The sequence below is a fragment of the Maniola jurtina genome, chromosome 6, assembly GCF_905333055.1.
Source record: "Maniola jurtina chromosome 6, ilManJurt1.1, whole genome shotgun sequence".
Classification (NCBI taxonomy): Eukaryota; Metazoa; Arthropoda; class Insecta; order Lepidoptera; family Nymphalidae; genus Maniola; species Maniola jurtina.
The window spans coordinates 9,739,933-9,760,702 of NC_060034.1; the positions used below are offsets into that span (position 1 = coordinate 9,739,933).

The following is a 20,770-nucleotide window of genomic DNA, read 5'->3' on the forward strand; positions in this document are numbered from 1 at the left end:
CAGTTTGCACAAACATGCTTCATTACCCTGCTACGGAAGGGTATTGAGTTTACAAGACCTTTGCTCTAGTCTACAGCATACGAGTAGGTACAACAGTTCATTTTACAACATACCTTCTATTCGTAGGTATCAACTTTTCGAACTAAACATACTACCTATAGGAGAAATAATTATTATAAATCACACCACATCACACTTCGCATGTGTGCATGTTTGTTACTCTTTCACGCAAAAACTACTGGACAGATGATGCTTGCGACTTAGTTCGCGTTGGTTTTTTTATTAATCTCGTGGGAACTCTTTGATTTTCCGGGACCAAAGAAGTCTTTGTTCGTCTGCAAGAAGAACGACTCATACCCCTCTACCATTTCGTCAAGATCGGTTATGCGGATAGGTACAGACCGATACCTACACACTTTCACCTTTATAATTTTTAGTAGTATGATTTAAGCGGAATTTACATTAGGAAATTAGTGGCATGAAATGAAGTTTCACGACACTAATTTCACTATCAATTTGCACGTGTAAGGTTTAAACGTTAAGGTTTATCTAATTTCTTGATTACGTTATATTAAATTACAATCGCATGCATTACGAAATTAGATGTTTACACGTGGAGTTGATAATTAAATTAATGCCATGAAACTAATTTCGTGCCACTAATTTCGTAATGTAAATTCCGCTTAACAGTTGCGCATTTAATAACTGTGACAGAAAGACAATAGAAAAACAATAAAAACATAAACGAGGTCATACGGGGTAACAGGCGGCATATCAATCAAGTGGTTCGCATGTCCGCTGTCCTACAAATTGGATGACGCGTGAAGCGTGGGCCACTCCTCAATTGTTAGTATTGCAGACCCTATTTCTTGACGTCAAACCACCCTTAATTTGCGAAAATATACCTACGTCTCAAGACAAATTGTCTTCAAATATTTCGGACTAGATAATGCCCGCGACTTTGTCCGCGTGGATTTAGATTTTTTTTTAAATCCCGTGGGAACTCTTTGATTTTCCGATATAAAAGGTTGTCTATATCAACTTCCGGGACGTAAGCTACCTCTGAACCAAATTTCTTATAAATCAGTTACACGGATGGACCTTTAAGAATCCCGTGGGAACTCTTTGATAATCCGGGATAAAAGTAGCTGATGTCCAACGCCCGTGCCGGGATGTAAGCTAACTCTCTTTGCAACATCAAAATCGGTTAAACTGTTGAGCCGTGAAAAGCTAGCAGACAGACAGACACACTTTCGCTTTTATAATATTATTAGTATGGATGAATATGTAGTCGTTGGTAATCGTTTCCTTCGCAGTTAAAGCAAGTGATATTAAATTACTTTTAAAACGCGCATAACTCCGAAAAGTTAGAGGTGCGTGCTCAGGATTGAGCCCCGAACACCCCAACGTACGACTATAACGTACCACCTACCTAATATTTACATAATAAAAGACTAAAACGTAGCGTACAGAGAATAAACTTATACCACCGACATTAACTGAATGTTGCAACACTCTTGTAACGTGTCTGCAGTAACCCATTTTAACTGCTATTCTAAAAATTCCATTAAGCGATAAGGTCAATGGGTTAACAACTTTGTTCTCGTTTACCGAGTCGAAAACGTCTCGTCTCAAACTGTTTTCCTACGACACCATTTTCCGTAATATTTTCTTTTGTCACTTGAAACTGCATACCGCTGAATGCATTTGGGTTTGTGCCAGGTACTTCAACGTATATCTATATTAAAGAGCCTATGAATATCTTCTTCAAATAGGTACTATTGTTTGAAGCCTTTATGTCGCAGATTATCAGCTAAAAGTTTCCGTCATATTATATATAGTATGCCTTTGTAGTTTTTGATTTTCGTTTATAGTTCAAGGTTACGTGGCCCAATAGGTCATTAACACTGGCACGACAATCTGTTTAATTTTATAATATTTAACTCTATTGCTGTAGTATATTATAATGTTATGCGGGTATTCTAGGAAATAATATTGTAGCTGTCAATTGATGTAAGCAGTCCATAATAAACCGTTGTTGCAACTCGGCGTTTTACTTCGATATATTACAGTGGCGCAGTCGAAATAATAAGTTTTTCTTAGTTTTAAATGTCGGGCAAGATGTCGGTCGGCAAATTAGGCGAGTTTAACCTCAGTTCGGGTACGTGGAGTACCTATATCGATCGAATGGAGCAATATTTTCTTGCCAACGACGTGAAACCTAACCTACAAGTACCTACGTTGCTCGCGTGTGTAGGTGACGCAACATACGAACTGATGGTGGATTTGTGTTCTCCAAAGAAGCCTGGTGAGATGACATTTAGTGAATTGGTCCACCTAGTGAAAAAACACATTCAGCCAACGCCATCGATTCTCGCGGAGAGATATAAATTTCGGAAACGAGTACAGGCTCAGAGCGAATCGGTGGCTCAGTTCGCAGCAGCTTTGAAACACTTAGCCAGAGATTGCGATTTTAAGGATAACCTAGAGGAGAACTTGAGAGACCAGTTTGTATGTGGCCTATACAGTGAAACTTCACGACAAAGGTTATTCTGCGAGGATAGCGTGACCTTCGCGTCGGCCTTCAAAAAGGCCGTTGCGTTGGAAGCAGCCGCGAATGACGCTGCGGCAGTCGAACAACGGACGACGACGGACGGCGCGGTGCATGCGGTGCACGCGCAGGGGGCGCGCCCACCGCGTCCCGACGGCGCCGCGCGCGCGGAGTCGCGGCGGCGTTACGAAGGTTCTGGAAGTAGGGGCCGTCATGCAAGTGGGCTAAATAATCGACAGAAGACCGGAGCGTGTCTGTGCTGTGGAAGCAGAGACCACACTAGGCCGGACTGCCGCTATCAGAACTTTACTTGCAGGGTCTGCCTGAGGCCTGGACATCTGCAGCGCGTATGCCCTAGTGCGGGACGGAAAGCGGAGGGTCAAGTCCTCCGGCTAGATACAGCACATCGAGTGGAAGGGATAGAACGAAGCGGTGACAGTGACGGCGAACGTGAGAACTCGGCTGGGTATTATGATGACGAAGGAGTCGGAGGCCCCAGCGGGCTGTACATGGTACGACTGACGGGATCTGATCCGGTAGTGGCCGAAGTGACCGTGGCGAATAGACGGCTGGCCATGCATGTGGATACCGGTTCGCCTATATCATGTATAAGTGACAAAATATATGCGGAGATGTTTTCGAAATACAAGGTACATGATAATAGTTACAAGCTAAAAGGCTATGACGGAAGTGATATTAAATGTGTCGGTTATATCATAGTGCCCGTTAAGTATGGCCTTATCAGTGAAAACCTTAAATTATACATAATTCTGAAAGGCGCGGTGCCTTTGCTAGGCAGGGAGTGGTTAATAAAGTTGCGTATGAGTATTACGGTGCCTAAATCGGTCCTCGCTATCGGTAAAGAAAAATGTGGCGGATTCGATAAAAATAAGTTTATAAGTGAGTACCCGGGAGTGTTCAGTGGCAAGCTGGGCCGGCTGCGCAGCCAGTGCGCCACGCTGCGCGTGCGGGAGGACGCGCGGCCGGTGTTCCGGCGCGCGCGGCCGCTCCCGCTCGCACTGCGCGGGGACGTCGACGCCGAGCTTCAGCGCATGGAATCTGCAGGTATTATAGAACCCGTACCATCCTCAGACTGGGCCTCGTGTTTAGTAGTAGTTTTAAAGAACAATGGTTCCTTAAGGATTTGTGGAGATTACAAAAGCACGGTAAATCCGATGCTCGAAATTGATAAATATCCGTTACCTAGGTCCGAGGTATTGTTTAATAACTTAAACGGGGGGAAAAGGTTCACTAAAATCGATTTATCGGAAGCGTATAGCCAGGTAACCTTAGATGAGTCCAAGAAATATACCGTCGTTAATACCCACCGGGGTTTATATGTTTACAATAGGCTGGTTTACGGATTATCGTCAGCTCCGTCGATTTTCCAGCGTATTATGGAGCAAGTGGTAGCTGGGATCCCTAACGTTTCAGTTTTTTTAGATGACATTCTTATTACCGGTAAAACGGAAGAAGAACATGAAAAAAACTTACATGCAGTGTTTAAAAGGTTGGAGGAAGAGGGTCTTACAGTCCGGCAAGAGAAATGTTTTTTCTTTGAAAAAGAAGTCAGTTATTTGGGGTTTATTATATCGGAACACGGGATTAGGACGGACGATAAAAAGATTGAAGCGGTAGTTAGGGCACCGAAACCGAGTAACGTGTCAGAGTTAAAATCTTTTCTCGGAATGGTTAACTTTTATTCTAAATTTATTAAAAATATATCTATTTTATTAGCCCCTCTATACACATTGTTAAAAAAAGGTGTCGAATGGAAGTGGAGTGAGGAACAAGACAAGGCGTTCCAGGATATTAAGATAGCTCTAACCAGTTGTCCGGTTTTGATGCATTACGACGAGCGGTTACCACTTATTGTGTCGTGTGACGCGAGCGCGCGCGGGGTGGGCGCGGTGTTGTCGCAGCGCGGGGAGGACGGCGAACGGCCCGTCTCATACGCGTCTCGCACGCTTAGCTCGGCGGAGGCTAACTATAGTCAGATCCAACGGGAAGCACTGGCGATAGTATTTGCGGTTAAAAAATTCCATACGTATCTTTACGGTCGTAGGTTTATTTTGCGTACTGACCATCAACCGTTGATAGCCATTTTCGGTTCAAAAAAAGACATCCCGCAAATGGCGTCGGGGCGGTTAATTCGATGGGCTATTTTACTGTCGGGTTACCAGTACGACATCGAGTATGTTCAATCTAAAGAGAATAACGCCGATGCCTTATCTAGATTACCAATACAAGCACCGGGAGGTAATAACGACGCGAACACGTTTATTCAATTTATTGAAAATAGATTCCCAATTGATTCGAGTCAGATTAGGATAGAATCAGCAAAAGATAAATATATATCTAGAGTATTGGAGTTTGTGAGGACGGGCTGGCCCAAATCGGGTTTTAAAGAGGCGGACCGAGAAATGAGCGCATATTGGCGGCGTCGCGAAGAGCTATATGTCGAGAATGGATGTTTGATGTGGGGCTGTCGCGTGGTCGTGCCCCTGGCGCTGCGGCCCGCGGTGTTGGCCGAGCTGCATGGCTCACATTTAGGTATGGTTAAATGCAAAGGGCTCGCGCGAAGCTTTGTGTTTTGGCCCGGTCTAGATAACGACCTGGAACGGATGTGTTCAGCGTGTCGGACGTGTGGAGACGTTGCGGACTTGCCACCGAAAAGCCCATTGGTGCCGTGGTCGTGGCCGTCCAGTCCATTTGAGCGGGTTCATATAGATTTTTTTGAATTTAAAAAGGTTTCCTACTTAATTTTAGTTGACGCACACTCTAAATGGCTCGAAGTAGTACCTATGTCTACTACGACTGCGGCAAATACGATCTTAAAATTGAAGGAGATATTTTCCCGTTTTGGACTTTGCAAGATCCTGGTAAGTGACAACGGCCCGCAACTGTCCAGCGAAGAATTTTCTTCATTTTTGAAAAACAATGGTATTAAACATATTACGTCCGCGCCATATCACCCTTCTTCTAACGGAGAAGCGGAAAACGCTGTTCGAACGGTTAAAAGGGCTCTAAAAAAAGCGGAAGCTGAAAAAATTAACATAAATAGTTTTTTGCAAAGATTTCTTCTTGATTACCGTAATAGTATCCATGGTACTACCGGGGAAACACCTGCGAGATTGATGTTTGGACGTCACCTTAGATCGCGGTTAGACCTATTAAAATCGGGAGCTGTGGAATCGGTATCGGATCGGTTGCAAAAAAGAGCACTGGCAAAAGGCGGAACTGAAAGGGTTTGGGTAGAAGGAGATAAAGTATGGGCTCAAGACTTTCGCAAGAATAAAAGGTGGTGTACAGCGATAATTAAGAGTAGGAGGGGACGAAATATGTACGAGGTTGAGACTGAGGATGGTTTGCGATGGACGCGACATGCAGATCAATTGCGTTCTAGTTCGGCGGAGACCAGTCGAGATTCGACGTCGAGTAACAGTCGTGGTCACCCTACGGTATCTGCTCAAGCAGCGTTAGCTGACTATGATAGCTGTTCGTGTTCGGGTAATGAGGTTGACGACGACGGGGGCGAATCTCGTACTGGAACATCCCCGGTGCTAAATAAACGGAACCGACGCCGACCAGTTCGGTTCGGTTATGATAATATTTGAACATTGTAGTTGAATTGCATTTATGTATTAAACCTTGTATTTAAATATTTAGGTATGTTAATTAAGTTATAGTTTTGAGTATTTTTTTTATAGTGGCCTACGGAATGTTTAATTTTAAGTATACAAGTAAATAATAGGATAGTAAAAATGTACCCATAATAAAGGGGGGGGATAGTGTAGTATATTATAATGTTATGCGGGTATTCTAGGAAATAATATTGTAGCTGTCAATTGATGTAAGCAGTCCATAATAAACCGTTGTTGCAACTCGGCGTTTTACTTCGATATATTACAATTGCCTTTTTCTATCGGTAGGCCCAAGCCTACATAAGAAAATCATAAAAGCAGACTATGCCATGTCATTAACAGCTTTCATAAAAGCTACAAACGACGAAAGGTTGGTAATCTTTCATATCGTCATACGCAAAAAGGCCAATGTTTATCATTATTCAAGTGAATACGACTAAAAGCGACGGCTAAATTGAGAACAATGGGACAACTGAGCGAAGCGAAAACTAGTATGTCTATGGGAACAACACGTTTTCAATACAAATGTTAGAATCAATAGATACCTACCTACATAAAAGGTACCTACTGTGTGTGTAGTTTCAGAACTGACTTGTTTGACAAAGGGTGGCTTGCTCAATTTCATGAATAGCAAAACCTATTGAAATTCGACCAAGTAATTAAATAATGAACATCAGTATACTTTGTACCTATAAGTAACTCTTCATCGCAGCAGACGCAAGACTTCATAATAATATTAGGTATGTAGTGTGCATCTATAGTAGAGCTATAAAAGTGTGAAAAGTGCCATAAAACTTACCTTGTGAAATATTACTAGTAAATCGTCTAGTTTGCCATGCAAGTCTCCGCAAATAGTAATTTGACTAGAAATCGAAGTCGTCGCGACGTTTATGTTTGGCAATCTCTTCAGCATCTGGGCTGCTTCCTTTAGAATTTGCGCTACTTGCTTCGGATGTAAACGGTGCTGAAAAACATCAACATTAGTATACACGGTGAAATAATGATTTTACAGCCGATGCTGAGTGTAACGCCTTAAGCAGTAGTATCCATTTCAACCATTTATATTGACCTTAGTCTTAAAATAAAAAAATGAATCAAGAAATCATTGTTTGACAATATTCACGAAGTAGTAGTAGTAATGTCTCACCGCGCCGCTCTGTCTCAGAACAGCGCAGTTGTCACGTGACGCTCGGCCATTACCTACTAATGTTTCTCACAGATTCGAGTTTGTTTCAAAAAAATTTTTTAATCTAGAATAAAGTTCCTAGTTTTAAAAAACAAACAAGTGTAATCTATAATACTGCTTAAGGCATTTCACTTAGCCACTGTATTAAAACCACTAAAATTTCGCCGTGTATTTTTCAATTTATACATATCCTAAACAGTCCTAACATTATGCATGCGTTGATCAAAGAATGGTTGTAGGTATATTCATAGTGTACACAAACGGTTGTACAAACATTTCACTGGCATTGTTATCAGATTGCATGTTGTTGGCATGTTTAGTCTACCGTGTGATGTGATGTGACAAGCTTTCGAAATATCAACTAAGGAGCTGGCGAACAAAACAGTGTAACTGCTTCAAATTAAATTTCACAGGAGGAGCTGAAAAACTGAATGAAGCTGTTCAAACATAATTGCGATTATACCGTTTTGATCGAAATGGCGAACTTTAGATTCATTGTTAGCGCAGGTTTCAGGGTGTTTTGATTGGAAATGAGTTCAAGTTTGTAATTAGTGTTCTAAAACATCTGGATTTAAGAAAAAAGTATTATGATCAGAAGTGCAATTACATCGTTTTGTTTGCCAGCTCCTGATATTGTTACAAGTTTTATCATATTCTTGATTACTATTCGCATAATAATATTTAAATACCTCTACAAAAAACAGACCGCCTAGCGTGTTCTGTTTTGAAAATTTTGGTAAACATCGTTCAATATTATTTTTCCAAATCCACATAAAATAATTACGTGATTGTTATATTAAGTCAATTAAAATATTATATAAATATTAGGTATGATATCTTTTTTCACTTACTTTCTTTTTTCTAAATATTTCAATGAGTAAATCTATATCTTTTCTTTGCAAAGGGAACTCGATGTCGGGGTCGCGAGAATTTTTCGGCGGAGCGGTCTCGTCGACGCCTCCACCTTCATCTGACTCCTCAGAAAATACCTGTTCCGCTGAAACATTATAGTTGTTAATAACTCCATAATATACGGCAAACGTAAACGTTGTTTCATAATACCTACAGTAAAGATTTTACAATATAAACTACAAACTAGAACAATTTTTAAAATCCCGAGAGTAATTCTTTATGTTAATGAAGGCTCAGGCACAGTGCAGTGATTCTATGTCGCCGAAGTCGACTGTCTCTCGCTCACCGCGCTGATAATAATTAATTATTAACATTTTGAGCCGCTCATTTTTAACCGACTTCAAAAAAAAGATTAGGTTCTCAATTCAACTTTATGTTTTTATTATAATATTTTCAACTAAAGTAAATAAGTTTCCTCGCCCCGCGCCGCCACTCCACTCCGTCTATGTGGGTCTTGCCCCTAACGCCTAAGATCTTTATGTATAACCTCGTTCGTCGGGAATTAATCAATTTAACAGGGCTCTCTCCGTCACTCGTTTCATACAATCGTAGTTCCAATTTCATTTGAATATTAAGCAACCAAAGTCCATGAAATTTTGCAGACATATTCTAGAAACTAATATCTGTGTCTGTGGTGTTTTAGATTTTTCTAAAAATATGTAGTTTTAAAATTACAGGGGCTCAAAGATTTGTATGAAAACTTTTAAGACCGCGTAACTTTGAAACCAAATATTTTAACAGAAATCTGGAAAACCACAGACATAGATATTAGTTTCTAGAATATGTCTGCAAAATTTCATGGACCTTGGTTGCTTAATATTCAAATGAAATTGGAACTACGATTGTATGAAACGAGTGACGGAGAGAGCCCTCTTAATTCTTTGCTCAAACTTAAGTTAGTGACAGATTTATCCGTCTTAACAAGGTTTTATCAAGTAAAAGTACGCTCTATAGATCTCGACATAATATTATAGGAGTCATGCGTTGAGTGAGTTTCAAGCTTAACAGCTCGGAACGTCCGTGCTACGAGTACAACCGCCACAACGAACTCTAAAAACTAGTTATACGTAGTGCAGAAAGTGGCAATATGACATCCACTTTATAACTAGATGAAATTAAACTTTTGATTATATTTCAAAATATAAAGCGAGAGTCAGAAATTATAAAGGATAGATGAAAATAAAATGTGTGAGACGTTCTCTAAATCATAACGTCATAACGACATAACTTTGGCGATAACGAGGCCATTCAAGTCGTGCCGTTATTATAAAAGTTCTAGCTATTTTACCGGTTTCCCATACAAGTTTAACGGTCAACATAACTCTGGCTATTGTGCAAAGATCGAGGGTTATTTTCAGCAGACAGAAAGCTCGCGAGAAATTGTCGTGAAATTCTTCATTGTGATAAATTAATTAAATGTCTCCCGAGTTTATATAATGAATCTTTTAACGAGATTCATTTGTTGAAGACGATTGCGGTCGCCATTGACATTTTAAATAGTCTTGAAATTCTGGTGACATTGTTCCAAAAACAAGTTGATTCGATTATTCTTCTTATAATGCTACAGATACCGCAGTTTTAAAAGCAGATACTGAAATACTACAGTTACTTTACAATTTTACAACTCTGAAAAATAAAACAAGCTTTACAACATAGATAAAAGTAAAGTTTTTCAGAAGCCCAACTTCTTCTTTCTTCCAGTTCCAGAGTTTAGCAAGAGGTACAAACCACGTAGTACCTACTGCTAAACTCACTCGTACCTATTGAGAGAACAACCATTTTTTTTCTCGATCTACGAAAAGAACTAAATAATCAATGTGCAAACTTCATGAGAGATATGATACAGAAATCTGTTCGTAGTTTGGGTAAGTTTTGTTTGAGACATTTCGATCATCACACAAAAGCCTGCTCCGGAATACAAACATTTCTCCTGAATCGTAAAAATATTTTGTAGTGTGCCTACCTACCGAGTCGTTAGTTCCACAACTTTTATCTAAAAGCCATTCAAACTCCGCGTTGAAGAAGCCACTAGACTGATTCTAATCCTTTAGCCGGGATCTTTTTAACCCCCGACCCAAAAAGAGGGGTGTTATTAGTTTGACATGTGTATCTGTGTATCTGTCTGTGGCATCGTAGCTCCTAAAGGAATGAACCGATTTTAATTTAGGTTTTTTTTGTTTGAAAGGTGGCTTGATCGAAAGTATTCTTCTTCTTAGCTATAATCCAAGAAAATCGTTTCAGCCGTTTGAAAGTTATTAGCTCTTTTCTAGTTTTTTTTATTTTTATAGAGATTATTAAATTATTAAATTTTGAGTTATTAATAGTTTCATCTTTTTCCTATTTTTATTACATTGAAACTTTGAGTAAGTACTTACTAATAAGAACTACATATTATATTTTCTTATACCAACGCGGTATGGAAATATTCTATTACCTACCTAGAAATAGGTAGGTAATAGGTCGACTACATCATATTATAATCACATCGCTACTTACATGGTATGCTAAAATTATACTATTATAGGTGGTTCTACTTACTAACAGATGCTGTCCTTGAGGTCTTCTCAGAGGATGGTCTTGCACTGGTTTCTCTCATATGACTCAGTAAGGCGTTAAAGAAGTTGTACAACTAGAAAAGAAATATAATAATTTACTTATGTTATACTAGCTTATACCCGCGACTTCATTCATACACAAATTTGAAACCCCCTATTTAACCCTCTTAGAGGTCGAATTTTCAAAACTTCTACATGCTAAAACCTCTGTCTTACAGCCCTATCCGTCTAGTAATTTGAGCTGTGCGTTGATAGATCAGTCAGACACACAGATTTTAGTCTAATGTTATGTTATTTAGGTTCTTAACTTTTCTCGTTTGGGTCATCTCTAGGTAACAATAACGCCGCATTATTTATTGTATTTAGGTATACAAAGATATCAAAGTAACGAGTTAAACCTATTTCAATTTAAAATAATAAAAATTGTTTGGACGATTGTTATTCGATACATTGGACTGGTTCATTATAAAAGAGCTTTCTTTGTTGAAAACTGAAATTACCGAATAAACACCTATAGGTATCAGTGAATGTTCGAAAAGTAATAAAACAGAAACGATTTTTAAATTCATTTAAGTAGGAGTTTATTGGCCAGTGCAGTTAGTCTGAAAAGATATTTTTAAAAGTTCCTATACTAACTAAGAACGTTTTTGAATAAGTAATAAAAATTTGTCTATTTCATATTATTTTAAAGCAATGAGCTTTATAAACCAGGAACTTTATTTTTGATAGCCTCAATATTTCGACGGCCAGGTGACTGCAGAATCCAAGAGGTAATAATTCAAACCAAAAAACCACTACCAACCCCCATCCGTTGCATTATTGTACCTAGTAAACTCAACCTAACCTAGGCCTATTAAAAGTTTAGGCTGCGCGTTGATAGATCAGTCAGTCAGGACAAGTGTTTTCATTTTTATAGATGTGTAGGAACAGGCAATTATAATTCCATGATGTAAGTATAATGAACAACATTGACATCTCGCTGCTTGCATGCCCGATGCCCGTGTCACATTCACCGTCGTTTCGCTTGCAATATGTGTGATTGTGCAGCCGCTTGACTGCTCACTGCTCATGTTGTGACCACGAATTAGTCCAACCATGCATGAAGTCACTCCACGTGCTCATTAATACGAACTTTGGACGTGTTCTTTACAATATTATCACTTAATGATTTTAAACGACATGCTGAGACAGAATTAGGTATTTTATGGGCATAAAGCGGATTTTACATTACGAAAATAATGTAAATTACGTAAAATTACGTAATTACATAATGCATGCATTATCAAAATAAAATAGACGTTCACACGTGCAATTGATAATTAAATTAAATTCGTGAAACTAATTTCATGCCACTAATTTCGTAATGTAAATTCCGTTTTAGTGTTGGTTTATTTTCTGACACGAAGTTACCTGAAGTTTAGAGGTATGTGTAGATACGATTTAGCCCAATCACGTTTTCTTAAATCAATTTACTCAATATAGTCTAACATTTCTACTTCTACAATATTTTCGACTGTACATCATTTCAAACTCAAAAGACAGAAAATATAAAACTTGTTGAAAATAACACTATTTCGAAATTCCAACGGAATCCAATAAGAATTCGTGAACAAACTGGGTAATCAGTAAGACAGACTTCTATTTGATTACCGCCTCTGTATAGCCTCGTGGAATTGAGCGAAGGCATTCAAAAAGTAAAATAGAATTATTCTCGTAAGTAGATATAAGGTTTTATACGCAATCTTGCCGCAGTACCTAAAGGCGTTAACCGAAAAGGTATTTTTAGTTTCATTTTGCTCTTGAATAATGGTACCGCAAGTTTCTAAATATTAATAATTTCATAACATTTAATATTGCAATGTATAATATTGTATCTGCCTTTAGTACCAAAAACTTTTGATTCAACCAATCAGCCTTTTTGCATCCACAGCTGGGCATATGCCTTCCTTGGTTGCAAGACATGGATCTTCGCCTACCTCATCCATCCTCTTGCTATAACCTTCTTAAGGCTGTCAGTCTTGTAGACACGGTCAACATTACTGTCAGCGTTCACGTTTCATTTTGAGAGTAACTCTTGATTAGATAAGGCTTATATTTTTTATTGGTCGACAGATAACTCAAATCATAAGGTCTGCTTATGGAAAACTCATTCTGAGTGCGAGAAATTATTATTATTAGAGATTACTTTAACGAGTGAGACATACTAACTGGTGGATTTCACCAATCGTTATACCGTCTGCGGGAGTCCTCGCATGCTATTATCGTCTGAGTTACCGATCAATGAAAACAAGCCATTATTCTCTAGAGTCATAAGGTCTGCTTATGGGAAACTCATTCTGAGTGCGAGAAATTATTATAAGAGATTACTTTAACGAGTGAGGCATACTAACTGGTGGATTTCACCAATCGTTATCCCGTCTGCGGGGAGTCCTCGCATGCTATTATCGTCTGAGTTACCGATCAATGAAAACAAGCCATTATTCTCTAGAGTCATAAGGTCTGCTTATGGGAAACTCATTCTGAGTGCGAGAAATTATTATAAGAGATTACTTTAACGAGTGAGGCATACTAACTGGTGGATTTCACCAATCGTTATCCCGTCTGCGGGGAGTCCTCGCATGCTATTATCGTCTGAGTTACCGATCAATGAAAACAAGCCATTATTCTCTAGAGTTTTAAGTCTGTTTCTCAAGATTGACAAGATTCTATGTAGACAAAATAATTGTGTTCAAAGAATATTACCAACGTTTATCTCTACTAATCCCCAAATATTTGCCCGAACCTAACTTCGTCTGCTGACCTTTTATAGACGGATTAACTTTTTCATTCTCTACCCAGCCATCTCTGAAAGATATACTATACTATATACTTATTATAATAACAGTTAGTTTTATTGATCATGTTCACTGGTTATTTTGGCTTCAAGCATTCGGCTGCTTTCAGTTGCCCACAAGATAGTGTAGAAAATTGTTACAGCTATAATATTGTTATGGTAACTTTTTTGTTTTGAAAAGAGTAATTATTTTTATTACACAACCATATTTGGGTCACAGAAATTCAAATTATGCCGTGTACCAAGTTTCAGCCTAATAGGTCCAGACAGACAGACACCTGAGTGATGAAAATGGAACCCTTATAACGTTCGAAACCTTCGTACGGAACCTTAAAAAGATGACAGAATATACGAGTAATATTCGTCATAATATGGGCTACATTCAACGACACACTATCCGCCCAAATCCCAGCGTCCCGTCGCATCCATTTTGCGAAATATTATTCACTGAACCGAACCTTCCCGCCGATAGATGTGCAATATTAAGTTACATCTACTCTCAGCTAAGGACATTATTTTACTTCGGTGTTAACAAAATTCTACAGATATAAATTACCTTAGTTGCATATCATAATATTATAATATGATTTCACTAGTTAAAAACACCGAAAAAGTTATTTTAATTATTTTTCGTTTTTATCTTTATAAGTATTATATTTATAATACCTATAAAGATAAAACATACTTTCGCATTTGCGAAAGTATGTTTGTCTGGTTGTCTGCCTGTCTTTCTGTCAGTTTTTATAGCCCCTCCGTTTACGGATTTTGACGAAGGGTAGGTATAAAGATAGTTTACATCCTGGCGACGAATGTAAGCTTCTTTATATCCCACAAAATCAAAGAGTTCCAACTGGATCATTAAAAACCCGAAATCCGCAAAAACGTGATCAGGTTTAAAACAAAATTTATATATAGCTCATAAATACATCTCATAATCATATCTCAATTTGAGGACACTTGGCTATTTGTTTTGGATGATGCGGAGATACATAAAATGTCACACACCCAATCTGCACAAACATTTACGTTTCATAGTGCCTGTAAGAGCTTTCAGATTTCTAATTAATCTTGGACCCTTAAAAGGTCTATAACAGCGGACCCTAAGATTTACATAATTATTGCGGTTTGGGTGACAGCTCACGCTTCAGAATTCTGGGCCCCAAAAAGTGCTATGTGTTTACCTTAAATCTTCAAAATATGGTATTTTCTAATGTAGTAATTTACCGATTGCTAGACTAGTTAAGTGTTACTATACAATGAGTGAAAACATTAAGGTCTGTAAAAGTTGCCAGACGATCCATTAGCTAATCTACGATGCAAAAAAGGTATAAGTTTCATGCGAATTTCCATCAAACTTAACTAGGTATATATTTTTTATGTTGTAATAATTGAAAAGTGGCGATATTCTAGTAAAAAGTGATGATAGTTTAGTGGTTAAGAGGTCAGCCTCCTAATCTGGGATCCGGGGTTCGGTCCGGATACACACATCTAATTTTTTGATGTTGATATGATGTCTAGTTTATCTACACCCTTTGGTTCTACAGCACCGTAGTTGAGGTTGCTGTGCTACCTGTGCTACTATGTAGTTTGAAAATTTTCAAAATTTTTAGGAATTTTAAAGTGTTAAAAATTTAAAATGTTTCAAATTAAATCAAGTGTCCTATGAAACCTTCAGTCCTAAGGGGAAACTTAGGTAGACTTTCAGTGTAAGTTTTCATCATAATTAGGTCAAGAAGTGGTGTATAATAAATACGTACCTAATACTTCCATTGTTCATAATAAATTGGTCATTTCCCAGTTTTATTACTAATTTCCTACTTATTATAATTACTAGTAACAATATTGGTACCTATTACCAGTTCCAAGTTCTATACTTACGGCTACCATAAAGCAAACCGCGGGCATATCGTTTCGCGACATTATCCAAAAAAGTTGTTGCCAGTAGTAGGTACCTACCCAAGTATGGTGGAATTTTTTCTAGTTTAACTACCTATTAATAGTTACATAACAAGATAGTAATATTTAAAATAAATCCTATGTTGCTAGTAAATATAGTAGTAATTCTGGGTAATTTCTAACATTCCATTGAAGTTTCAACTCATTCATCTTACTTTGGGAAAAATTCATATTCAAGAATATTTTTGCGAGTTTTATTAATGTTCGCTTATTTTCTCTTTTCATACTATGAATGTGAGGTAAGTCGCGACTTTGCTAACAAAATAAATTTAATTTCCAAGTTAGATCATTTATTACAAACGGTCAGAGTTCACGCACTGCTATTAGGTAGACACTTCTAAAAGTATTAGAACTTTGATATTATAAAATGCCAAACCTAATATTAGGCTATTGTCTAAACTACAGGCATGTTGTCATACGCGTAAAGCGGAATTTACATTACAAATTTTGGCATGAATATAGTTTCAAGATATTAATTTCATTATCAATTGCACGTATAAACGTCTAATTTTGTAATGAAACTGCCGCTTTAGTTAAAATTTTTAACCCCCGACCCAAAAAGAGGGGTGTTATAAGTTTGACGTGTGTATCTGTGTATCTGTCTGTGGCATCGTAGCTCCTAAACTAATGAACCGATTTCAATTTAGTTTTTTTTGTTTGAAAGGTGGCTTGATCGAAAGTGTTCTTAGCTATAATCCAAGAAAATCGGTTCAGCCGTTTGAAAGTTATCAGCTCTTTTCTAGTTCTTACTGTAACCTTCACTTGTCGGGGGTATTATAAATTTTTAATTTACACTTGTAGATAAAGGAACTGGTTAAAACAACACAAGAACTGACAAAATCCTTCTTCGAAAATCGTTTGAAAATAAGATGTAGTCTACAAAATAACTGTTATTCGTTGATAGGTAGTGGTATAATGTTTACCAGCCTTTTGAATTTCAGCTTCAATGAATTGTGCCTAGGTAGTACCTACCTACATAGGTGCAAAAGCAAATACATACCATAACTTGACTTCTAGTCTAGTAGCATTGTAACTACGAAACTTTCGTAGCCCCTCTACGAAACGTTTCTATAACTAAGCATCTAAAGTTTTCCAGCAGGGTTTAAATTTAATGCATCTTTTTTTGAACACGTTTATACTTTATGTACGTACCTATACAAATTACACAAGTAACAATGAACTTAATTCGTTATAATCTACCAATAACATGTTTTTGCAGATATTACATGTTTTGTTGTGCGTAGCACACTAACATCACATCAGTAACGCCGGAATTCATAGTCAAGGTGGGGGCTTCTTTAAAGGACCCTCACAACAGATATATCCACTGAAATAGGTACGCAATTAGACCTGCAGATGGGACTTCAGTTTAAATCTTTACTAGGAAAAACATTTACTTACGTCCTTGACTTTAGAAAAGTTTCTATCTATTTGTTTAATTTACTACCATATTTACTTGGAAGAAGTCAATGATGTTATAAAACTCCAAATAAGCAAAACTTATGAGTTCGTACTTAAAAAAGTGAAACAAATTCATACGTATTTGTGTGACATGCATGTGCATTGCGGCAGTAAGCAGGAACATACATAAATACTGGCGCGGCGGTGTTTACGCACCTTTGAGTAAAACGACACCAACGAACATGTTTCAAATATGACAGTCATTGAAAGAAGTATGCTTACTTTAACTTGATCCTGTTCGCCGGCGTACTCGATGCTCTGAAAGATCGTCCAAGTATAACGCCGCCGCACCTCCATGCGGGCCAAGTAGCGCCGATACCACTGTTGTATTAGTATGGCGGCTTTCATGGCTATAACAAATAAAATTATATTAGTCTCATCATCATCATCACCCATCGCCAGCTCACTACTGAGCATGGCTACCCTCTCAGAATGCGAAGGGTTTCGTCATAGTCCACCACGGTAGCCATTGGCACACTTAACATGCCTTTGAGAACATTACGGAGAACTTTCAAGCATACCTACAGGATTCTTCAGGATATATACCTTCACCGTTAAAGCAAGTGATATTTTAATTGCTTAGAATACACATAACTCCGAAAAGTTAAAAGTCCGTCAGTAAGCTAAAAAAGTACTTTTCCTTGTAGCTAACAAAAGATATTTTATGCACGGCCAATACATTTTATTGATCTACCTGCTTGTTTACGAGTGGTACTTATTAAAAGAACCGCATTGAATACGTCACCATCATGCGTTATGTTCGTTTTAATCATACAAAAAAAAAACACTGATCGTATTTAGTTCGTATCGTATGTAGTATCAGAATATATTCAAATGGAATATTGCGATTTATTCCTTAAAACTGAGCAAAAAGTTTATTAATAATTAGAAATAATAAAATCTCTATTAGTGAAACTCTGTATAGCATAATACTTAACCTGATCCCTAAACTAGGAAACTTGTAGCTCCAGAGCCATCTCAAACATGGATAAATTAATTATTAATAGGACTGACTTATTATCTAGAGCACTATTATCCTTTACTACTACAAAAGCAATATACCTATTGATATAACAATTTCGAGATTCGGCTCACTTTGCCTGCGGAAACCACAGTTTTGTCATTTATTTCGCGGGGCTTTAATATAAAATTGTAATAAAATATAAGGACGTCTCATCTTAAACGTCGTTGCTAATTAATAGCTCTCTACATGACGATGTAATTAAAAGGAAACATTAATTAAACTGTTACAGAAAAGCGTTTGATCCCCAAATTACTTTATTTTGTTAGACCATTAAATTTCCTGTAAATTATCGCACACGGCATATCATTACTCTGCGATACATTTTTATTTAATAAAGTCTAAGTGCTCTTTTTAGGGTTCCGTACCCAGAGGGTAAAAACGGAGGGCTATTAATGACACTCTCCTGTTATTCTGGTTGTGTGTCCGTCTATCCGCGTGTCACAGACCTCTAGTTCATAGATGAAATGAGTTACAAACCTAAAATTTTGGTTTTTGATGTAGAATGTTGATCCAAAACCGAATAATAAATTAGAAATTTAAATGAATTGCTTTTCAGATGGGCCCCCATACATTAAAAAGGAGCCGGGAAAAAAACTCTTACCCTAGCATGTGGGGTATCATTGTTTAGAAATCATTAAGTAGAGTAGGAATACTATTATTTTTTATAATTTATTTATTTTTATCATAAAAATAAGGAAATGGAGGTCTATTAAAGTCGTCGGTTATAAACCATTTCTGTGACAGGGGCTATCTCAAAACAGAACTACTTAAGAACATGAAAATTTGGTATATTATGTACCACATACCTACTGTATATAAACAATAAATATTGAAAACAGTTTCATAAAATAGTTTGTAAGTTGTGGCCAAAAAAAAAACGAGCATTTTTTGGGGTTTTTTTTTCACGGTTTGTTGCATATTCTAGCATGAAAAAGAAATATTTCATGCACATAAAAGAGCGAGGCATGATTCGCACTAGACCGGGTTTTTTTTTTAAATCTTTATTTTTCATAGGGGTGTGTAACAGTCTATCAATAGAAGTGACGAAGGTAGAGATACAGCGCCTCGTGTCAACGGCAAGAAATAAGTCATATTGTGTTTGAGTATTTCTTATTGTAGGCATTTCTTAATACTGCGCTGTCGGATGCATTTTTACTTCTATTATATCTATTATCACCATCATCAACCCATCACCAGCACACTACTGAGCACGGGTCTCCTCTCAGAATGAAAAGGGTTTTTGGCCATAGCCTACCACTATGGCACTTGGCCAGCGGTGTAGAACTATGGCCAAACGGATTAGCAGACTTCACACAGTGCGCAATGGCGCGGCTATTGGCATTGCCGCGCTGGCGTTATTCGGTTGTCACCATACTACAAGTAAAATTAAACTATACCTACCTAGTACCTACGATACCTACCAATACTAAAAATTTAAATTCATTTTTACTGGAGTCTATTGTCTTGAAAACTGGTGAATATGCTATGATGAAATTATGACGGTCGTAAAGATTACAGTCTGGGGCATAAAATATGGAATGTCTTATTTCGCAGATGCGACTACGCTGTCTTTAAAACTAAAGGCCTAATGCAGACCTCTACTTTCCTTTTAGAATATAGAGTAATAAACGATGAGAAATGGTGTCCGATTTTATGCAGTAAACAATATAACGGCATTGGCTACTTGTCTACTGGTACGTGGTTTAATAATCCTTCTCTCAATAAAAAATCTCATGGAATTGGCAAGAGAAGGTCAGGTTTAATTAAAACTGCCATATCCCTTCCAGGTTAGCCCGCTTCCATCTTAGACTGCATCATCACTTACCACCAGGTGAGATTGCAGACAAGGGTTACTTGTATCTGAATAAAAATAAAAAAATAAACTTCTCTGGGAAGTAAACAACGGAACAAACATGCCAAGCAGACCAATAAACTGTTTTGACATCGAACGAACACAATTCACCTCAATACAAAGTAGGTCACCAGTTATAGCGTTACGGACCACTCGAGAAATATAAATCGGTAAAACGAATCATTTATGTATATGCCATTCGAACTGTTTCTACAGAAAATAAAGTTTTATATACTTACAAACTTTAAAAAGCTCGCTTTTGCTACCATGTTAATAAACAATCCCTTCAAACAAGAATCGAAATAATGGCTCAAGAGCCTGTGGAAGATTTTGAGGAGGTGCTTAGTAAAAACTTTCTCAAGCACCTGTTCAAGATCAAGTTCAAGTTTTTAAAATTAACAATGTCTTGGTTTCGAGATTTCCATAACTTAAGGTTTCACATAAACATGAAATATAGAATTATTTGTTACTATAGGTGCGTATAACAAACTTTCAGCGTTTATTAAGCAACCTCTGGAAAATTCCTTAGGAGCCAGGCAGCAATATAACGGTTGGGTATTCAAATACGTAGGCCAAATATGCTTTTTCATCATCAATTCTTATAAAGTTTATGATGAGTGTTCACAGAATGATTTGTTATGGCATCTTATTCAAATACAAACTTCAGCCTCTCTGTCCTATTATCATGCATATGAACGTGGTCCCGTAGTCCCCCAATGTTTGTTTATATGTCGGATTGTGGTAAATCCAATTTACATTGTTGGCATAAATTCTCATTTTAATTACTGCCATCGTG

General features: G+C 37.6%; 2 protein-coding genes across 2 annotated transcripts in view; one reads left to right on the plus strand and one right to left on the minus strand.

Moving 5' to 3' along the window:
- LOC123866318 (serine/threonine-protein phosphatase rdgC) overlaps positions 1-20,770 on the minus strand; it is a 105,298-nt gene that overhangs the window by 60,020 nt on the left and 24,508 nt on the right. Inside the window, exons 3-6 of the mRNA XM_045907793.1 lie at positions 17,321-17,448; positions 10,832-10,922; positions 8,233-8,378; positions 6,995-7,159 (exon numbers count right to left, since the gene is read on the minus strand). Of these exons, the coding sequence (XP_045763749.1) occupies positions 6,995-7,159; positions 8,233-8,378; positions 10,832-10,922; positions 17,321-17,448 (530 nt within the window). The remainder of the gene's footprint in view (positions 1-6,994; positions 7,160-8,232; positions 8,379-10,831; positions 10,923-17,320; positions 17,449-20,770) is intronic.
- LOC123866316 lies at positions 1,960-4,583 on the plus strand. The gene is made up of 2 exons (XM_045907790.1): positions 1,960-4,440; positions 4,472-4,583. Exons 1-2 carry the CDS (start codon positions 2,110-2,112, stop codon positions 4,571-4,573), a joined length of 2,433 nt encoding a protein of 810 aa, XP_045763746.1. The 5' UTR covers positions 1,960-2,109; the 3' UTR covers positions 4,574-4,583.

Coding starts and splice junctions, on each gene's coding strand:
- LOC123866316 (XM_045907790.1), top strand. CDS start 2,110: ATGTCGGGCAAGATGTCGGTCGGCAAATTAGGCGAGTTTAACCTCAGT. Junction 4,441..4,471: donor TTATTGTGTCGTGTGACGCG/AGCGCGCGCGGG, acceptor CGGTGTTGTCGC/AGCGCGGGGAGGACGGCGAA.